We start from the raw sequence: 17390 nt of genomic DNA, 5'->3' as shown, positions 1-17390 counted from the left end.
TCAAGTCTTGATTGAAGATAAACAGAATGGGTGTTGGGGTCAGGAGGATGCCTTCCTAGTGTTGCCCTCCATCTGTTCCTCCAGAATACTTGTGAGTAGATGTTAGCAGTTTGCTGTCATCCTATAGCCTGGGAAAGAGCAGAGAAAATCTGATGGGGAATATACCAGTTTTCTGAACTCACTTGTTCCTCTTACAGCAGTTCTTGACCGATGCATTACCTGAAGCTTCCTTAATGAGGACCACTTACACCTCTCTAGTCTCCCCTACACAAACTGACTGAGGCTAGATCTAGAAAGAGCAAATATGTCAACCAGAAGTGATCTACTAGCCTTTCTATTATTTGGAGAAAGCTGGGCAGGAGGGAACCAGAGAAATGGACAAAAGAATGAGTTGTCATGGTAAAAACTTGCTGAGCTTTAGAAGCTGAATGCAAGAGAGGCTGCAATACAGGAAAAAAAACTATGACAGTGTTAGGAATAGCTCAGGACCAAGACTCATCTCTCATCCTGGTGCAGAAAAAAAAATGTTCCCAGAAGCCCAGTAGGTCACAGGTTCTCTCCTCTCCTCTGTCTTCTGTTCCTTTCAAATGAGACATTGAATCAGAGCAGGTTTATGTATAATCTCAAAACTTCTTAAAGGATGGAAGCCCAATGCAGGTTACCATGTTTTGTGACAGCTCTTCCATCATCAGTTTATTTTTACTGGGGAGGTAAAAAGGGAAAAGCTCATATGCTGCAAATGCAAAGTCATGGCTTTGGCAACTATTTCATCTGGGATGTTCTAGCAGGTAGATAGAACAGTAGGCTGGAAACCAGAGGATTTGTTTGCCATGTTCAGCATTAATTCTCAGATCTCTCTGTATTTTATTACAGAAGCTGTATTTAGAGTTCTTACATCATCTTTGTATCTGAGTGTTTACCAGCCTGTTGGCAGAGTGGCGTTCAGAGTCTATTACTTCTGTTAAACTGAGAATCTGATAAAAATGGTAATGAACAGTGTTTCTAAGCCTCTCATGATTACCTGCTTTGTTATTTTTTTCCTTTCCCAAGGATAGGAGTCAGAGAAAAGAAGCAGGTATGCTATTATCAAAAAAAAAAAAAAAAAAAAGATACTCCCCCAGCAATTGGATTGTTGCCTAATGCAGGATGTCTTTTGTTTCTGCATGCTGAAGGCCTTGTTATTGCACAGCAGAGGTACTCACTGGTACTAGTCATCTTTTATATGTAAAGAGCACTTTACATGGATTTAAATTCTATTTTTTTGTTTGTGTGCAGCATTCTTTTGTCCTGAAAGTAGATGATCGTCAGTTCTTTCAAAATCAACAGCTTTTTCAAAGTCTTGCCCATAGCTATTGCAGGTGATTTATATATTTGGAAGAACTCAGCCCAGTTAAATAAAATAGTGTACTGAAACAGGAAAACTGCTGGTCAAATGCAGTTCCTGCATGTTGAGAAATGCAGATGCTCAGAATTCACTGCATTTAATTTTACATGGGTTTTTTTTTCATACATAGTTCTATTGACATAGTTGTAAAACTACTTTAATCCAGTTAAATTCTGTTACTTTTATCAAGTTTATATGATAGGGTTTTCATCATAGTCCCAAAGGGTTTTAAGTGTCCAAAGGCTAACAGGTAGCATTTCTCTTCCACATAAGTGAAGACTTGTTTTCACTAAAAATATGCAAAACTCTTAGGTGGCAGTGGTAATAATGAGAAGTGGAAGGATTGGAATAAGGCTTATGCTATAGTAAACAGAGTGATAGGCATTTTGTTGCACTGTGTTAGTGTCAATATAGAAATAGCAATTTATCTTCAAGTAGTTATTTTGCACCAAATATTTTCATAATTATGTGGGATACTAAGAAACCAGAGGGAGAGATGCTTATTAAAATTATAGCATAAAACATGTTAAATAGATCCATTCCTAGAGAGTGATGAGACAAGGCTGCAGTTTTCATATATGCAAGTTGAAATACCTACCTGGAGAAGTAAAAATGTGCTTAGGTTTCTAATTGCTTGCTTGGATGGAGCTGTGTGAAGGTTGTGTTTGTAAATCTTTTCTATGCAAATGTTGTCTGCCTTCCTGACTGCAAGCATTTTTACAGCAATTATTTACAGGTTTGTCTTATTGCTTTCCTCTCATAAAGTAGGCTGTTTTAAATAAGAATCTGTGTCAGAAATTATAATTAAAATATATCCTTATCTTCAGTTGCAGTACATGTCTGTTATTACCACTTTTATACTAGTTAGGAACATTTTATAAATTCATCCGCTTGTTTTGCCAACCTATAAAAATGAATTGAAAAGGAAAATAAATGTAACAATACCTTCAAAACACAACAAATTGTGCGTATTACAAAATGTGCTGTTAAACGAATAGTTTTTTAGGTGTTTTTGAAGCAAAATTCTTCATGTTTTTATTAAATCCTTTTGTTCATTCAACAGGTTTTTAGTGACGTATTTTGCCAAATGCAAGAATTGCTTTCAAATAATTGGCATGTTATTTCAAGAAATGGATATGTTCTTTTACATTGCTTGTGGCATGTTCTGTCTTTGTTAATCCTTTTATACCACTGAGAATGGTTTAGAAATGAAGACACAAGAAAAAGGTTAAGCTCTAAATTCTGTTCTGATTTGCTGCAGCCCTTTGGAGCTGGGCATCACTAGGGTTACTTGGGGTATAAGTTATAACAGAGGTTAATTTCAGAGTGAGCTGAAGTAATCTAAGTTTAGACCTTATTTCCTAGGGGAGAAAAAAAAAAACATTTTGCATAAGATTTCTCCAATTTAAAGAAGACTGACAACATGATGAATGGTCTGCGTTTATGATTAGCACTATTACAGCTTTTGACTTGTTGTTGCTTTATGTGTGGTATTAAGAGGAGTTTAGCCCTGGTCATGTCAGTGCATGACTCCCAGGTCTGGCAGCTCACTTCAGTGAGTAGTGATGATCTGTTGCTTAAAAAGTTCTGGACCAAAAGTCATCTTCCCACTTTTCAAACACTACACTTTCTGTTGTGAATTGATCTGTGTGATTAATGAATTGAATCTGTTGTGATTAATGATCTGTTACTGGTCTAATCGGGAAATGAAGTAGGACAAAACTTGCTTCAACCCTGGATAAAATCCACTCTGCTAGCTGGAAGGGAGAAGGGATCGATCAGACTCCCTTGTGTATTTTGAGTTAGAGCTCTGTCCAGCAATGCCCCAGTCAGTTCTGAGTAAGTCTCCTTTGATGCTGAGGCAGTATAGATTAACTTCAATATGTATAGGCTTAAACATCATGTTCAGATGGTGAAAGCTATTCCTCTTAGGCACTGGTGGTGAAATTGAAGGGCTTTTGTGGTATAGGGGAAAAAAAAACCCAAAACAAAACCAAACAGAGAAGAAAAACCAGAAAGACATTGTGAGCACTCCGATTCCTCTCTGGTTTATGTGCTTGAAAAACAAATTTTCAGAACTGCCCAAACGTAATTTAGGAGTGTGAGCTCATTGGCAGTGGTAGTTGCTGGTTTTCATGAACAATACCAGGAGAATAGCAGTGATTTCATGTAAGTATATATAGCTTGTGGCATCAAAACAGTGGCATGTAAATGCCCGTTTGAGTACCGACATAACTGTGTACAGCAATTTGCAAACAGACCTGTCCTGTTTGTTAAATTATCTTCATAGAGACTGGCTGAACACTTGCCTTTCCTCCCCCTTGAATCATGCTATTGTGAAATAGTTAGTCCTTTGCATTTCACAGAAAGTAGCTTGGTGTTGTATATTTCTGTGCTATTGTTGATATAGGTTAGTTCTGATTATTATGAAACTGCCTGTTGAAATATAAAACCTGTGTTTATAATGGAATGCTGATTTTACTGGGTTTTAGGAGCCTGTTTTATTCACTGGAACTATGAGGAAAAACTTAGATCCTTTCAATGAGTACACGGATGAAGAGCTGTGGAATGCCTTGGAAGAGGTGACTTATTAAATCTAATAATGTGCATCTGGTGTTTACAAGCCAAATAACACTATAGTACTTGTGAGCATTAGGTTTTAGATGTTTTCATCAGGTTTAATAAAAGCATAACTGTTGATGGAAGAAGATAGACCGTTGTGTACATATTTGCATATGAGTGTGTTTGTGCATGTGTGTGTAGATGTGTAATAAGCCTTTTATGAAAAAATTATCCTTTGGGATGATGCTTTGGTTACGTTTTGATTCATATCTTACTTTTAATGAACATTAATAGATTCCTAACAATGTGCTTTAATGTTTTTAGAATTCTAATAACTGACACACTGTGTAATCCAACTTGGCACTTACTCATTTTGTGTTAGAATATAAAAGGTAAACCTTGCATAGTTATTGTTGTGTCATCAGACACACAATAGCTGATTTAAAAGGGAGTTCCTCATCCTACAATATGTTGACATGTCAACAGGTGCAACTGAAGGAGGTTGTGGAAGATCTACCTAATAAAATGGAGACGCAGCTGGCAGAATCTGGGTCTAATTTTAGTGTTGGTCAGAGGCAGCTGGTGTGTCTTGCCAGAGCGGTTCTAAAAAAAAACCGGATCCTTATCATCGATGAAGCAACAGCAAATGTGGACCCAAGGTAAAAACAAAATCTGTCGTGTTAAGATGGGCTGGTCTTGTTGTGTTTTTATTTTTAATAAGATCATCTGTACTGTAGAGAGGAGCTTAAGTACTTTTTGTTTCTTGTAGATTGTGTTGCTGTTTTGTTTTCCATGATAGCATCATTGTCTATTCAAAATGGGGCAGTCGAGTTTTGGAGGCAGAGCAGATGATATAAATTAAGAACTCAAAATACCCTTAATTTCAGTGCATTCCACAGAGTAAGAAAATTAATATTCAGACTTTAGTTGTCCTGCAGTCATAGAGAAGAAGGCAAGAATGTCCTTGGAAATGAGATCAGTAACATCAGAATGGCCATGAAATAGATCCAGTACTGTTGATTTCAGAATAAATGTCTCTTGGAAATAAATAAATAAACATTCCCCACCAAAAAACCCCAAACCAAACAAAAAACTAGAAAGATGAAAAGTGTTGTGAGCAAAACTGGATACTTTTGGTTATGAGATGCTATCCCTTCAAGTGGCTCAGATATCAGTGCGATAAAGCAAAAATAAAATGAGGGGGGGTGGGGGGGAAAGAAGGTATGTTGTCATAAACACCACAGGAATCACAAAACAAATTTAGTGATGTTAAAAGCTACAGGAGGAACTCTAATTTATCCTTCGCTGTTCTGTCTTGTATAACTCAGGCCGGGAGAACGTTCCTGAATTCATTCCTGTTTGAACTAGAGTGTACTTCTACAAGAACATCCAACCTCAATAGAAAAAAAAAAAAATTCAATGACAACCCTTGTTAAATTGTTCCAATAGCTAAGTACCCCCACTGTTAATTTTTGAAACATTTGAAACGCTGGTGGAAATATTTTGGAGACAATACTGCAAACGTACTGCATCAATTAGTCTGAGCTGAATATATAGTTCCAACAAACTATGGCTTGAGGGAGAACTCAAAGTCCAAAGAGGACAATAACACAGCAAGTCCCTCAAACAGATGCATTAAGGATTTTGTATGTCATCTGGGCGTGACTCATTTTTATAACATCTTCTTGGGGGAGAAGTGGTGCCACTAGGGTAGCTTTGCAGTTCAGCTGACAGTGTATTTCTAAAACCTTTAGAGAAGTGCATTCCCTTCCCAGAGGTTCACTTTTTTCCCCCTTCTTTTTTTTTCTTTTTTACTTTTTTTTAAAAAAATTTTTATTCTTAGCTTATTTTTGGCTGAGCTCTTATAGATTAACTGTAATTAATCATAGCTGTGGAAATTTAATACCATCTTATTCATCCTCCCTGTTTTGGCATCTCGAATGTGTGCGTTCTCAACTTACACTATCCATTTAATTGATCTTGATTAATGCGTGCTGCAATATATATTATAATAAGGCAAATGTTTGTATCAACTCTAGGCATAACAATACAAATAATAACTTGGAACTTCTCCTTTGAATTCAGTTTGCATTACACTCATTATTACCTCTTCCTTAATGTGTTGCTATAACTAGAGCCGAGTATTTTTCGGCTGTGTGATCCGATAGGACGCTCCTCAGGAAATGCTGATGTTGGGTTGCTGAACTGAGCAGTCAGGGAGGCATTTTTGGCATGGAAGGAAAACCTCCTCCTCCTCCTCTGATGCACAACCCCCGTACCTGGCATCCTTGTCTCTAGCCTGGTGGCAAACACGCATCATATCAAGCACCTGGGATAGGAAACCATAGGCAGCTGCTGCTGGCTCTGGGGATGTTGTTTCTTTTTTTTGTTTTTCTAGCTCTTGATCTCGTTGCTTCAAATACCACTGCAACCATTCCCCTTCTCCAGTTCAACCTGGAAGCAAATGTGAGAAGGCAGGGCTTGGGGATGGGAGGAGGAGCTGGAAGGGTGAGATGGTATGGGGCAGGGGATGTGGCAGCAGGGTGAGAGATGTGCAGTGCACCTTCCCCAGGGCTGAGGGACTCTCCAGGGGGTTTCTTCAGCTCTGCTGGGCCATTCTTGTCTGCTGTTGAGTGAGGCTGAGCAAAGGAGTGAAGGGAAGGAATTTGCAGTTCATCCTTTTCAGATCTTCCAGATCCCATATATAACATTGTTATCAACCCGCCTCGCTCCTCCTAGCTCCCAGCTGGTCTTCATGCTGCAAGGGTGTCAGTGCTGCTGGGAGGGAGAGGAGGAACCTTCCCATAAAGATGGTTGCCCCAAGTCAGACTACTTGCATGTTTTATGTGATGACTGACAGACATTTAATTTGATCTTATCTTCTTGGTCCTGAAGCTGACATTCCTATCCCTAAAGAATAGAAACACTTCATAGCAGCTGAACCATTCTGGAAAGCTTGTGTGAGATCTGGAGCAGAGGAGCTGAAATCTATCTGTAGTCACTTTGGTGATACATTGAAACAAAATCCTTACCAATTGTGATTTTTTTTTAAAAATATTGAATAAGTTGAACTTACTGAGCTTTCTGTGCACTTACTACAGTATTATGCCTTAACTTGTATTTTTACTGCTTAAGGAGGACAAAACTTTTTGAGACCAGTTCTTGGGACCAGTCCACAGCCACATTTTGACATTGATTGTTCACTGAGACTGGTAAAAACAACCAGTGCACATAGTTTAGTTTATAGCCAGGTTAACCTTGTAAGATATAGCCTTTCTTTACATAAAGCTGCTATCTGTAACTGTTTCTCTTTGGAGAAATCATCAAAAACCACTCAGGAATTGTGTAGTGTGAGATATGCTTCCAGGACAATTGCAGGAGAACATTAGACTGAAGATAACAACTTACCCAGCGTTCCTTTCAGCATCTTGGCTGCTTCTCATTCAGGTCATATTTATTCTTGCTTTCTAAATAGTTTTCTTTTACTTGACTGACTTGGGTTACACCACATCTTGGGTTGCTGTGAAACTTGGTTTTACATCCCCAACCCATGGTGCCAGTGGGACACCTGTACCACCATTTTGTGTATTCTTGCTGGACTGTTTCTTGCAATCGGGAGGATGTTGCTTCCCATTTTCTTATAATCAGATTAGGGTTGAGTTTTTGTCATCCAGCAGCCCTGGTTTCAGCAGTCAGGTTGCATCTTTGGTTTTTAATGTGCCTGAAAGATTGGTGGGGTTTGGTCCACTGAGGTGGATGGTGGGCTCATTTGGCACTTGCCTGTCCACTTTCTCAGTGTGTTCAAGTGCCACAAAGGGTCCATTTATGCCCAGAAAAAAGGGCAGGAATGCTGCTTCCCTTGCCATCTTTCTAGAGGGTAGATGGCTCTAATTGGCATGTCATAAATTCTCTGTACTCTGAACACGTAATTCTGTACACAGATCATTTTCCTAGTCATTTAGATTTTTTTTACCTTTCCTTGCCTTCTTCTTGATATTCTCATAGAAGTTAATGATGGTGCTTCTGCCTGCCATCCCAGAGAGATCTTGTACTCCAAGATCTGCCATGAACCTTAGAGTGCTTCTGGTCAAGTCCCTGTCAGCAGGCATGTCTGCATGTGATCATACTGTGATATTTGAAGGTGAAGCTATTAGCTCTGTTTCTGATTACTTTGTTTTCTTGTTTTAGAACATTTGTCACACCCACAATATCACCAGCAGTTTCTTATTAGGGATAAGCTTATATTCAAGAAATACCTGTTTAAGATAATAGCTTGATAATATCTATCTAGGAGTGAGAAATGGTTTCTATTGTAAATGTAGGAAGACGTGGTGCTATAAGGAAGGCATGTAATAAAGGAAAATATAATAAATTAATTCAGAGGACAGGGATGTCAGATAAGACATATAAGAAATATAAGACAATAACCTAGGAGTTACAGATCATTTTGAGCCCTCTAAAAACTTGTTTTCAAAATTCCTGAGCAAGCTATGAATCTCTGTCCTCTGTAGTAGCTCTGCAGGAAACTTCACCTGAGCTTGTCTATGAAGTTTCCTTACATAATTCTAAGAGTATTCAGCCTTCTGTTTCTGCTTTGCTAATCTAACCATTGTAGAGAACACATCACGCTGTCTACGTAGGTCTCTTCCCTACTGAGTGTTTTCATGTATAGCTGTTGGTTTTTTTCTTTTAAAAGTGAGAGTAGTCAGTTCATTGAGGCATTGCAGGGAAGATTCATACGTTAACACAGGGGTGAAAGCACTGGTGTGGCTGTGATGTGGATATTAAGGATGAACAACTTCCTTTTCTTAAGGAGACTGTTAACACACAGGGCTAAAGAGCTTGGGTGGCTTCTCCTGACTTCTCCTCCCATCTCTTCCCCTGACTGCCTACTGGCTTTGGTTAAAACAGAGGAGTTGAGGAACACCTGCCTGCCACCATGAGCTTTAGCTTCTCTTAGAAAGTAGGAGCAGAAGGGCCAAGCCTTCTCAAACTGCAGCCCAGAACCCTGTTCTCTTAAACTCAGGAGAGAGCTTAAATGTTTCTGTCCCCAGATGAAGATGAATGGGAACTCTTACTTTAACTGTTCATGTCTTTTTTCTCTCTGGTGAGTTGTCCTGTCATCAGGAGGGATCTGTCTGTTCCTTTGTCATGCTGATTGCTTAAACTTAGTCTGTAACAGAAGTTATGTTCAGTCCTTCTGAGCACGAGTTTGTGTTTTCTACTGTGTAAAACTAATGGTTACTCCATTCCTCTTAGTCATCCTGTTCTTCCTATGTTGTCTTTGTCCACTCCTTTTATTGGTGCCTCCTGACATGATGGCATCAGAACAATTCTTTTTGCTTAATTTATGAAATGACCCCAAATATTTATCACATGCAGGCACATTCAATGTAGAGTACTACGTCTATCTAAAGCATAATGATTTCTCAGAGGAAGATGTGTGGTGGCATTAATCATTTTTGTGTTTTATTTTCCTGTTATTTTTCACAACTTGAAAAAATAAGGCTTTGCAAGCAACTGGTTGAAGCTAACATGGATGTCTAAATGCACCAATATACACTAAATACTAAATACTCAGTACAGTAAATACTTGTCTCCTTCACCTTTTTTTAACTGTACATAGAGCATTTATTATTCCCAGTCATTTTATACATATATATACATATATATATACATATATAAAAGTACAATTTCATGTTTTAATAGAAAACCTAGAAATGAGACCCATGCCTTAAAGTGCATGCGACTTCTAGGCTGGAGCTTCCTCAGCCTCCAGTGAGTATATATTGAGCTCTTTGTGTCTTCTTTTTATCTGGGATGACAAGTTTAATTTCTCTACCTGCATTCCTACACTACCTTTTTGTCCATTGTCACGTCTCATTGTTGTGGTTGGTTTGTCTTTTTTTTTTGGGAGGCTGATGGCCTGGCTTTGTGCCCAGGTTGGAAGCTCAGGCTTCCTGTGCAACGTGGGCTTTTCAGGTGCCTCTAGAGGGCATTCATCACCTGACGGCTCCCTATTTCAGGTGCTCTTAATTCACCTTCCAGCCATGCCTCTTTCCCCTTTCCTGGAAGAGAGAGGGCTGTAGAGATTTCCACATTTAAGCCTGATTGCTGTGCTCTTAAGTTAGGTCATGTCAATGTTTCCTTCCTTGGTACAGTTACTTGAATAATTTCTAGTTTTATGGGTATTGCACCTCTTTTGCACTAATGCTTGCTTATAGAGCTGAAGAACATTTTAATGTCTTATGTATCTTCAGGTATAACTTTATTTCATATCTGGGGTTCTCAACTTATTGAGAACTTACTTCAGCTAGACACTGAAGTAGAAGATTAAAAATTATGTGTTCTGGCTTAGTTTTTGTTCTTTACAAGGCCTGTGTATCCTCCAGGATCCTTTCCTTAGGTGGTAAACTCATATTGTAAGTTGAGGCTCTTAACATTTAAAGCTCTCTTTCCTTTGGGTCATGTGTTCCAGTTAACACTTTTGATTTACAGAGTAAGCCAAATTTTCTTATTTCTGTATTCATGTTCTTGTGCCAGCCATCTGCTTTATCTCATCCCCTTTTGCAGCTGAAATCAAGAACCTTAGTTACAGGCTGTTTGTTCTTCAGTTGATTTGCAATGAAGGATATTTACTTTCACCACCTTTTCTTCACTATTTGCATATACTAAAGCTTAAAGTAACAGTGGGTTTTTTGGTGTAGAAATCTGTAGGAATATGTGACACTACAGAGTTTTCCTTCTTCTGTAATCAAAGCTTGGTAAATTAGTATCCTGAAGTGAAACCTATTGCTCTACTTCCAATAAGAAACTCTTTTCCTGCTCAAGTGTAAAGGGTAGATTTTGGAGTACGTCTTGTGATACGCCTCCAAGTCATCTCATATAACGAGAAGAAGAAACATTTTAATGAGTTCATAAGCATATTTCCTGCTATACAGTCATGTTTTATGAACTCATAAAACCTGCCTGCCGTTCAGTTACCCATGCAAAAATCTTATTTTTGTCCGCATTGCTCTTGCTGTGTTTCAGAACAGATGAGTTCATTCAAAAGACGATCCGTGAAAAGTTTGCTCACTGCACAGTCCTGACCATTGCACACCGCCTGAACACCATTATTGACAGTGACAGGATTATGGTAAGACACTAAGCTGCTCAAAATTATTCTTTCTTTTTGTTTGTTTGGGTTTTGTTTTTAAATTTCCTGAGGAAGAGTAATGTTACCAACTTTTTTCTTCTTAATTTTGACCCAAAAGTGGGCAGAAGTTCTGCTTTAGGCTTATCCTAGTTACCCTACCTATCCTAGCTGCTGTGATTGGCATTTCCTAAAACTGTAGAAGTAACGACCTGAAAAGACAACTTACATTGTTCAGCCCTGTGGTTTCCAGCCTGCAAGGCACAAACCCATTGCAGGTGAGGCACTCCAGCAGACCTGAGCAAATACACTTTGCCAAGGCCAGGAAGGGTGTGAAGGCACACCCAAAAAGCTCTGGACAGACTCAGCTGGATTCTGTCAGGTTTATTAATTCAGTCTCGGTGGTCTGAAGGAGGCAGTGACAATAGTTAGTGGTGTGAGATGTGTGAGGAGGAAGTGGTGGAGGTTCTGGGGCAGGAGACGTGGAGGTAAGGAGGCAGGAGCTGCCCTTGGGCAAGGGTGGTGGTGGGAGAAGTGGAACTAGACTGGTGAGGTAGTGAACATGGCAAGGTTCAGACAGAAAGGATGCAACACCATCAGTCTAGCAGACTCTGCCATCTTTGTAACAGAGCAGGGATACACTCTGCCACTCTAAGATACCCTCACCCTCTCTACCATCATGCCCACCCCACTGTGCATTGCATTAGGAAGTATTTGCTGAAAATTTTCATACAGGCAGTGGCCTTCCCTAGGCTCTCAGGAAATTGTGCTTATTTGTGTCCTTGAAATGATGTGCAGCCTGGAGTTTTGCAATTTTCTGCAGCGGGAACAGGAGTCCTTGGCAAACATTTTCTTCACAGTCAGTTAATGAAGTAACTGATGTAGTGGGCAAACTGTGTTCATGAGTGAAACTCAGATTTAACTGGGTTTCAAGCAGAAAATACCCTTTACCTCTCAGTGGTAACCTTAAAAATAATTTCTTCACTTTTTGTGTCGTGAAAATGAAGCGTATTAATTCTTTTGATTATTTTTTTTACTGGATCCTATTTTAAAATCTGATTGAATTACAGTGGTTGCCTCAACTACACAAAATGAAACAATGGGATCTGCCGAGGTGAGTGGTGTTCTGAGGAGTAGAATGGAATAGATTGTGAACTGAGTGATTATAGTTTATGTACAAAGAGAGAAACCAGCAGAACTGCCATAAGTTGCCATATAATTGCAAGCATTTAACTTATAATAAATATTTGCTTTGCTGGTGGTTACCTCCCCACAGGTCTAATGGATATGTTGGTGTTTTCTACAACTAAAGTGAACAAAAGACTTGTGAGGAAACAACTGTGACCTAATTAATAGCTCTGTGTGTTTGCTAGCTGTGCAAAGGGATTTCTGTGGGTTTTGTTTCATTAACTACCATTAAAAAGTTATGTACAGAATGCTCTTTCTGTTTTCTAGTTCTACCTTTAATATCATTCAGGTGTAATGAAAACTAGATGTTTTACTTACTTTTTTTACTGAGAATCATTGGAACAAAGCATAGGAATTGCTTTTCTCCTCAACCTGCTCAGTTTTATTACCAACTGTATAGCCACTCTGTTGCATTTTTAGAGTCTGTACATTATTCTTAACATAATGTTGTTTCAGTTTAGCCACTATTAATATTTCTAATTTCCTAAAATTCTAATAGTCTTTTTTTAATGCCTTTGACCTCTTCAGAGCATTAAAGAACAATTTGCAAGAAAGTGTGCCTTTGAGTTCATAGTCATTAGTAATTCTTAAATATTTTTTCATCTTTTTACATTGCTCCATTTTGATTTCTTTACAGGTTTCTCTAATTTTATGGTAGGAGAGGAGGGCAAAAAGCATTAGACAGAAAAAAGGTGGAAACTGAAATGTGACCCCTTAAGAAATCTCTCTTTTTGGCATCCTTGTTCAGCTACTGATTCTGTTTCTGGACAAATTAGAAATATGATTGCATATTTAGAATGATCAGTGTTATGGCAGGTGTGCTTTTGTTACACTTTTAATTACTTGGTTTACTCAGGCATGTAACTCCTAGTGGGAATATAGCAGAATTTTGGAAGAATAAGGAAAACGTGTGTTAAAAATGCAAGGATAAAGAATCTCTGTCTAGAAGCCTAACTATTAATGAGTGCCATCAACAATAAAAGCAGCATTACTGGAAAATTAGTAATTTACTTAAATATCACAAAATTTCAGAATACTCGGCTAAATAAAGCTTTTAGTGTATTTTAAAATTTGGTCAGTCAATAATGTGCTCTAGTAATTTACCAATTTAATTGATGCAGATCCTTGTTAAAGAGTAAAAATTCACAAAGGGAAATGCATTTGTTATTGCATTACCCAGTATCAGTAAAAGCTCTATTTTTGTTCCTCTTTTAACTGGGACTTCTAGGTGCACTTTTGCCTTTATTTACAAGCCATCCCAAATCTCTGTTGTTTGCTATCATGGCAAATTTGTTCAAAAATGAAGAAAGAACGACAAAAGATGGAACCTGGCAATTGGAATATTAGCAATTGTCTTTTGACAAAAATTTTTCAAACAAATTTTGAGCAAACTTTTTCAGCACTCTTTACTCAGTCACAGAATTCCAAGGCAATTCCTGAACATAAACTAGGGTTGCTCTTTATTCCCACTGAGTCACATTGAAAGGAGCCTCAGGCAGTCTCTAGTCTAACCTACTAGCCTCAATCCTGGGTCAGCACTAATTTCAGAGCAGGTTGCTTGAGTTTTTTTCCAGTTGGGTCTTGAAAACCTTGAAAGATGGAGATTCTTCAGCCTCTCTGGCCAGCCTGCCCCAATGCTTAATTATCTGCCATGAAATCTTTTTTTTCCTTATTTCCAGTTAAAGCTTCTCTTTAGTTTATGGCAATTGTTTCTTTTTTCCCCCACTGTTTATCTCACTGAGGAGCCTGCTTCTGTCTTTTCAGTAACTTCCTGTAGGTATAGAAAGACTTCTGTTAAATCCCATGGAGTCATCTGTTTGGTAGTGTACAAACCCTGTTCCTTCAGCTCTCCTCACAGATCAAATCCTGCAGTCCACAGACCATCCTGGTGACCCTGTGTCCTGGTTTGGGCCAGGGTAAAGGTGATTTTCTGTCTTGTACTTTTGCTTTTAGCTAGGTCTCTTGTAAGTAGCTGCACTTGCTGAAATTAACAGCAAGTTTCTCAGTCAGTGTGTGCTTCTAGGACTGATAACACTCGATGTTTATAGTTACTGCTGGAGACTGGTGTGCAGAGCCAAGGACACTGCTCAGCTCTGAGGAAAACATAAAGAGGTCCCACGTGCATCCCCCCTTTGGGGAGGAACGGACAAGATAGATGCCAGAATTGACCAAACAGAGTATTCCATCCCATATACGTCACCCTCAGTATAAAATAGGGTGTTATTCGGTTTAATTGCCGGGCCAGTGTTAAACCGTGACAGATTTTTTTATACTTGCTCCATTTTACCATCATTTTTCTTGTACTGAGGTCACAGTATTCCAGATCTGCTAAAGTGCTGGATAAGGCAATTCCCTTCATCTGCGCTCCTGTTGCTACCTGTGACACGCTGCTTAACTCATTTTTATCTCACTGAATAGCAGGACCCCAACTCTTTTTCAGCACAACTGGTGCCCAGGCATTTATTCCCCAAGTGGTACTGATACAGAGGGTCAGTTCACTCCAGACTCAGGACTTGGCATCTGTCATTTTTGAGTGTCATGAAGTTCATGCTGACCTATTCCTCGATCCTGTCCACATCTAAATAGCTTTGCCTGTCAGCCTTGTCTTAAGTGTATTGACTGCAGTTTCCAGTTTGGTGTTGTCCACCAAGCTTTTGATTTAATGTTCGCCTTTAGTGTTAATCCAGAAATGTGGAGGGGGAAAAAAAAAACAGCAACAACAAAAATTTGAGAAAGTCATGAGAAAATGTCAAGTTGGATGAGTATGGAAATAGGAACCAAACGTGAACTGTTGCATGTCTGGTCACACCCATCGTAATAACCGGTTCTATTTTAGAAGAGAAGAAAAGCCTATATGGAAGAGGAAAAAAAAAAAAAAAAACATGAACAGCATACATTTTATACAACTGTAGACAAATCTGGCCTCAGGAGTTGTTTTAATTCTCGTTTGTTCCATTCCCAAAACCATACTTCTGGTTTCATAATTCAGGTCACGCCTTAAGAGTATTTCCATTATATCTATTCTAGTGATAAATACATTTTATCAGAACTTCAAACACTTAAAATCATTGAGGGAAGAGCTGTATTGTGTAATGTGATACTCTCTAACCCAATCACCTCAATGAGTAATACTACCTTGCACTTGCATAGGACCTTTCATCTGGAAATTGTAACGCTCTTTACAAACATTAATTAATTAAACTTCAAACACCTGGGTGAGATAGGGAAGTATCCATACAATCTCTGGAACCAAAGTTGGAAAGACTTGTTAAGTCAGGCCATCAAATAATACTACCATAAAATTATAATGCAGTGGTTTTCAAACAACTTTATTTTTTTCTCTTCCCTCTGTGCTGCTCCCGAGTCTCATAGGACATTTTCTCATTCATTCTTCTTCATTAATTTGAGAACTCAGGTTGTAACTCCTCCCATCAGGTGCTAGCAGTACCCGTTTTAGCTCTTTGGCACAGGCAGTCACTCTCCTCCCTGGCAGAAGGGGAGGGAGGATGGCTGAAATGCTGCAGATGCCTCTTCTGTGATGGTAAAATCATGGCAGAAGCTCAGCTTGAGCTTGGTCCACTGGCCCCTCATTCCACAGAGCTTCCCCACCACAACAACAGCTGCTTCCCTGTCCTGTCCTCACCTTAGAACGTGAGGGCCTTTTACCTGAATTGCATCTCCAAACCATTTACTCACCAAACTCGGACAGGAGCAGCCTGCATCAGCCAAGAGATGCCACTCCCAAGACTTCCCAGTGGGATCTCATAAAATCCTCATCACCCTCTCACCCTCCTCTCTGCTTTCTTCTCCAGGTTGAGAAATTCTTTTTAGAAACTGCGTTTTTACAGAGGGGCAGACAGAATCATTCAGAAATTGAGGCTAACCCAGGGATATAGTGGATCAGAAGCAAATTAGGTATATGCATATGGCAGAAACCTGATGCTGCTCTTTGCTCTGTGCCATGTTCTCTCTGTAGGAAAGCCACAGAGCAGTGAAAACTTGTGCATTTTTCAGTGACAAGGATGTTTCTCCACGAAGACTTTTCATATCAGTGCAATACTTCTTTGAAATGGAAACTCCTTATGCAAGCTGAACTTGATCTAGTAATTAAAAACTGTCATTCAAATAGGAAGTTTTTGATGAAGAGAATCATGGGAAGAGATTTGATTTATTTATGGGAAAACCTGTTGTGGTTGCATTCTGAAATGACTAACAGGGTAACAATACAATGCACTTCACAGCCAGGCTTGAGTTGTTTTTTTGGTCAATAGAAGATTACTTCCCACGTCTTTCCGGTGAGCTTCCCTCCTTCCGTGGTTCCCATTTTTCTGGCAGTACGTTTGCTGTGGTGGAGCATCTGGGCCTCATAAATCAGGCACTGTGTTTCGTGCAGTGTAGGCATCTGACCTCAGCTAGGTAATCAGTTCACCAAGAGGAGGTGTAAACATCTTCATCTCAGTGAAGGAACTCTGGAGAGAGATCCACAGTGGCACCTTTCATACATCCAGTTGGAGGTGAGGCAGTGGTGTTGATAATTTAACACCTAAGTGAACAAAATAGTGATGGCAATGCTGCCTTTCCTTAGCACAGGGATGACAGTATTCTTCCATAAAATGCAGAAATCTGTTCTCTACCTCTGTGTGAGTAGGTCTGGATTCAGTGCTTCCCCTCCAAGGAAGATGCCATATCCACCAGAGTACACAGGGCAGTCAGGATAAGGCCAATTTTCACCTTTCCTTTTGAAGTATTGTGCTGCCATAGATGCAAGAGTCAAGGGGCTAGAGGGAAGAATAAGCATTAAGAGGTCTAAATCTGCAGCCCAGTGAGAAGCAGAGTTTTTTTGGAGGAGTGGGGGAGCCCTACCTTCTCTACATAGCTTTTGCTGCAGCTTCAGATGGAGGTGTGGAGAATGCAGGACAGTAATGATGGTACATTTAAAATAGTAATACTGTGTTAAATCCATACATGCTGTTCTTTTGTTGGCTTTATTTGCCACTTAATTGAGCATCAGTGTTGGAAAGAAATGGGATCTACAGTAAATCCTAGACATTCAGTTAGGGGTCATTGTGTAAGTCAAAAGACAGATAAATGTGCAGTCGTAGTGTACAACAGTTCCTAATG

The 17390-nt window shown here is 39.3% G+C and overlaps 1 protein-coding gene across 4 annotated transcripts in view; it reads left to right on the top strand.

Moving 5' to 3' along the window:
- Positions 1-17390, top strand: part of ABCC4 (ATP binding cassette subfamily C member 4 (PEL blood group)) — a 147366-nt gene that overhangs the window by 114982 nt on the left and 14994 nt on the right. For all 4 annotated transcript variants that reach the window (XM_071741910.1, XM_071741903.1, XM_071741885.1 and 1 more), the window contains 3 exons: positions 3877-3966; positions 4433-4605; positions 10979-11084. In XM_071741910.1, coding sequence (XP_071598011.1) covers positions 3877-3966; positions 4433-4605; positions 10979-11084 — 369 coding nt within the window. The remainder of the gene's footprint in view (positions 1-3876; positions 3967-4432; positions 4606-10978; positions 11085-17390) is intronic.

Source organism: Heliangelus exortis, chromosome 1, assembly GCF_036169615.1.
Source record: "Heliangelus exortis chromosome 1, bHelExo1.hap1, whole genome shotgun sequence".
NCBI classification, from domain to species: domain Eukaryota; kingdom Metazoa; phylum Chordata; class Aves; order Apodiformes; family Trochilidae; genus Heliangelus; species Heliangelus exortis.
This window is presented reverse-complemented; position numbering and strand designations above follow the sequence as displayed.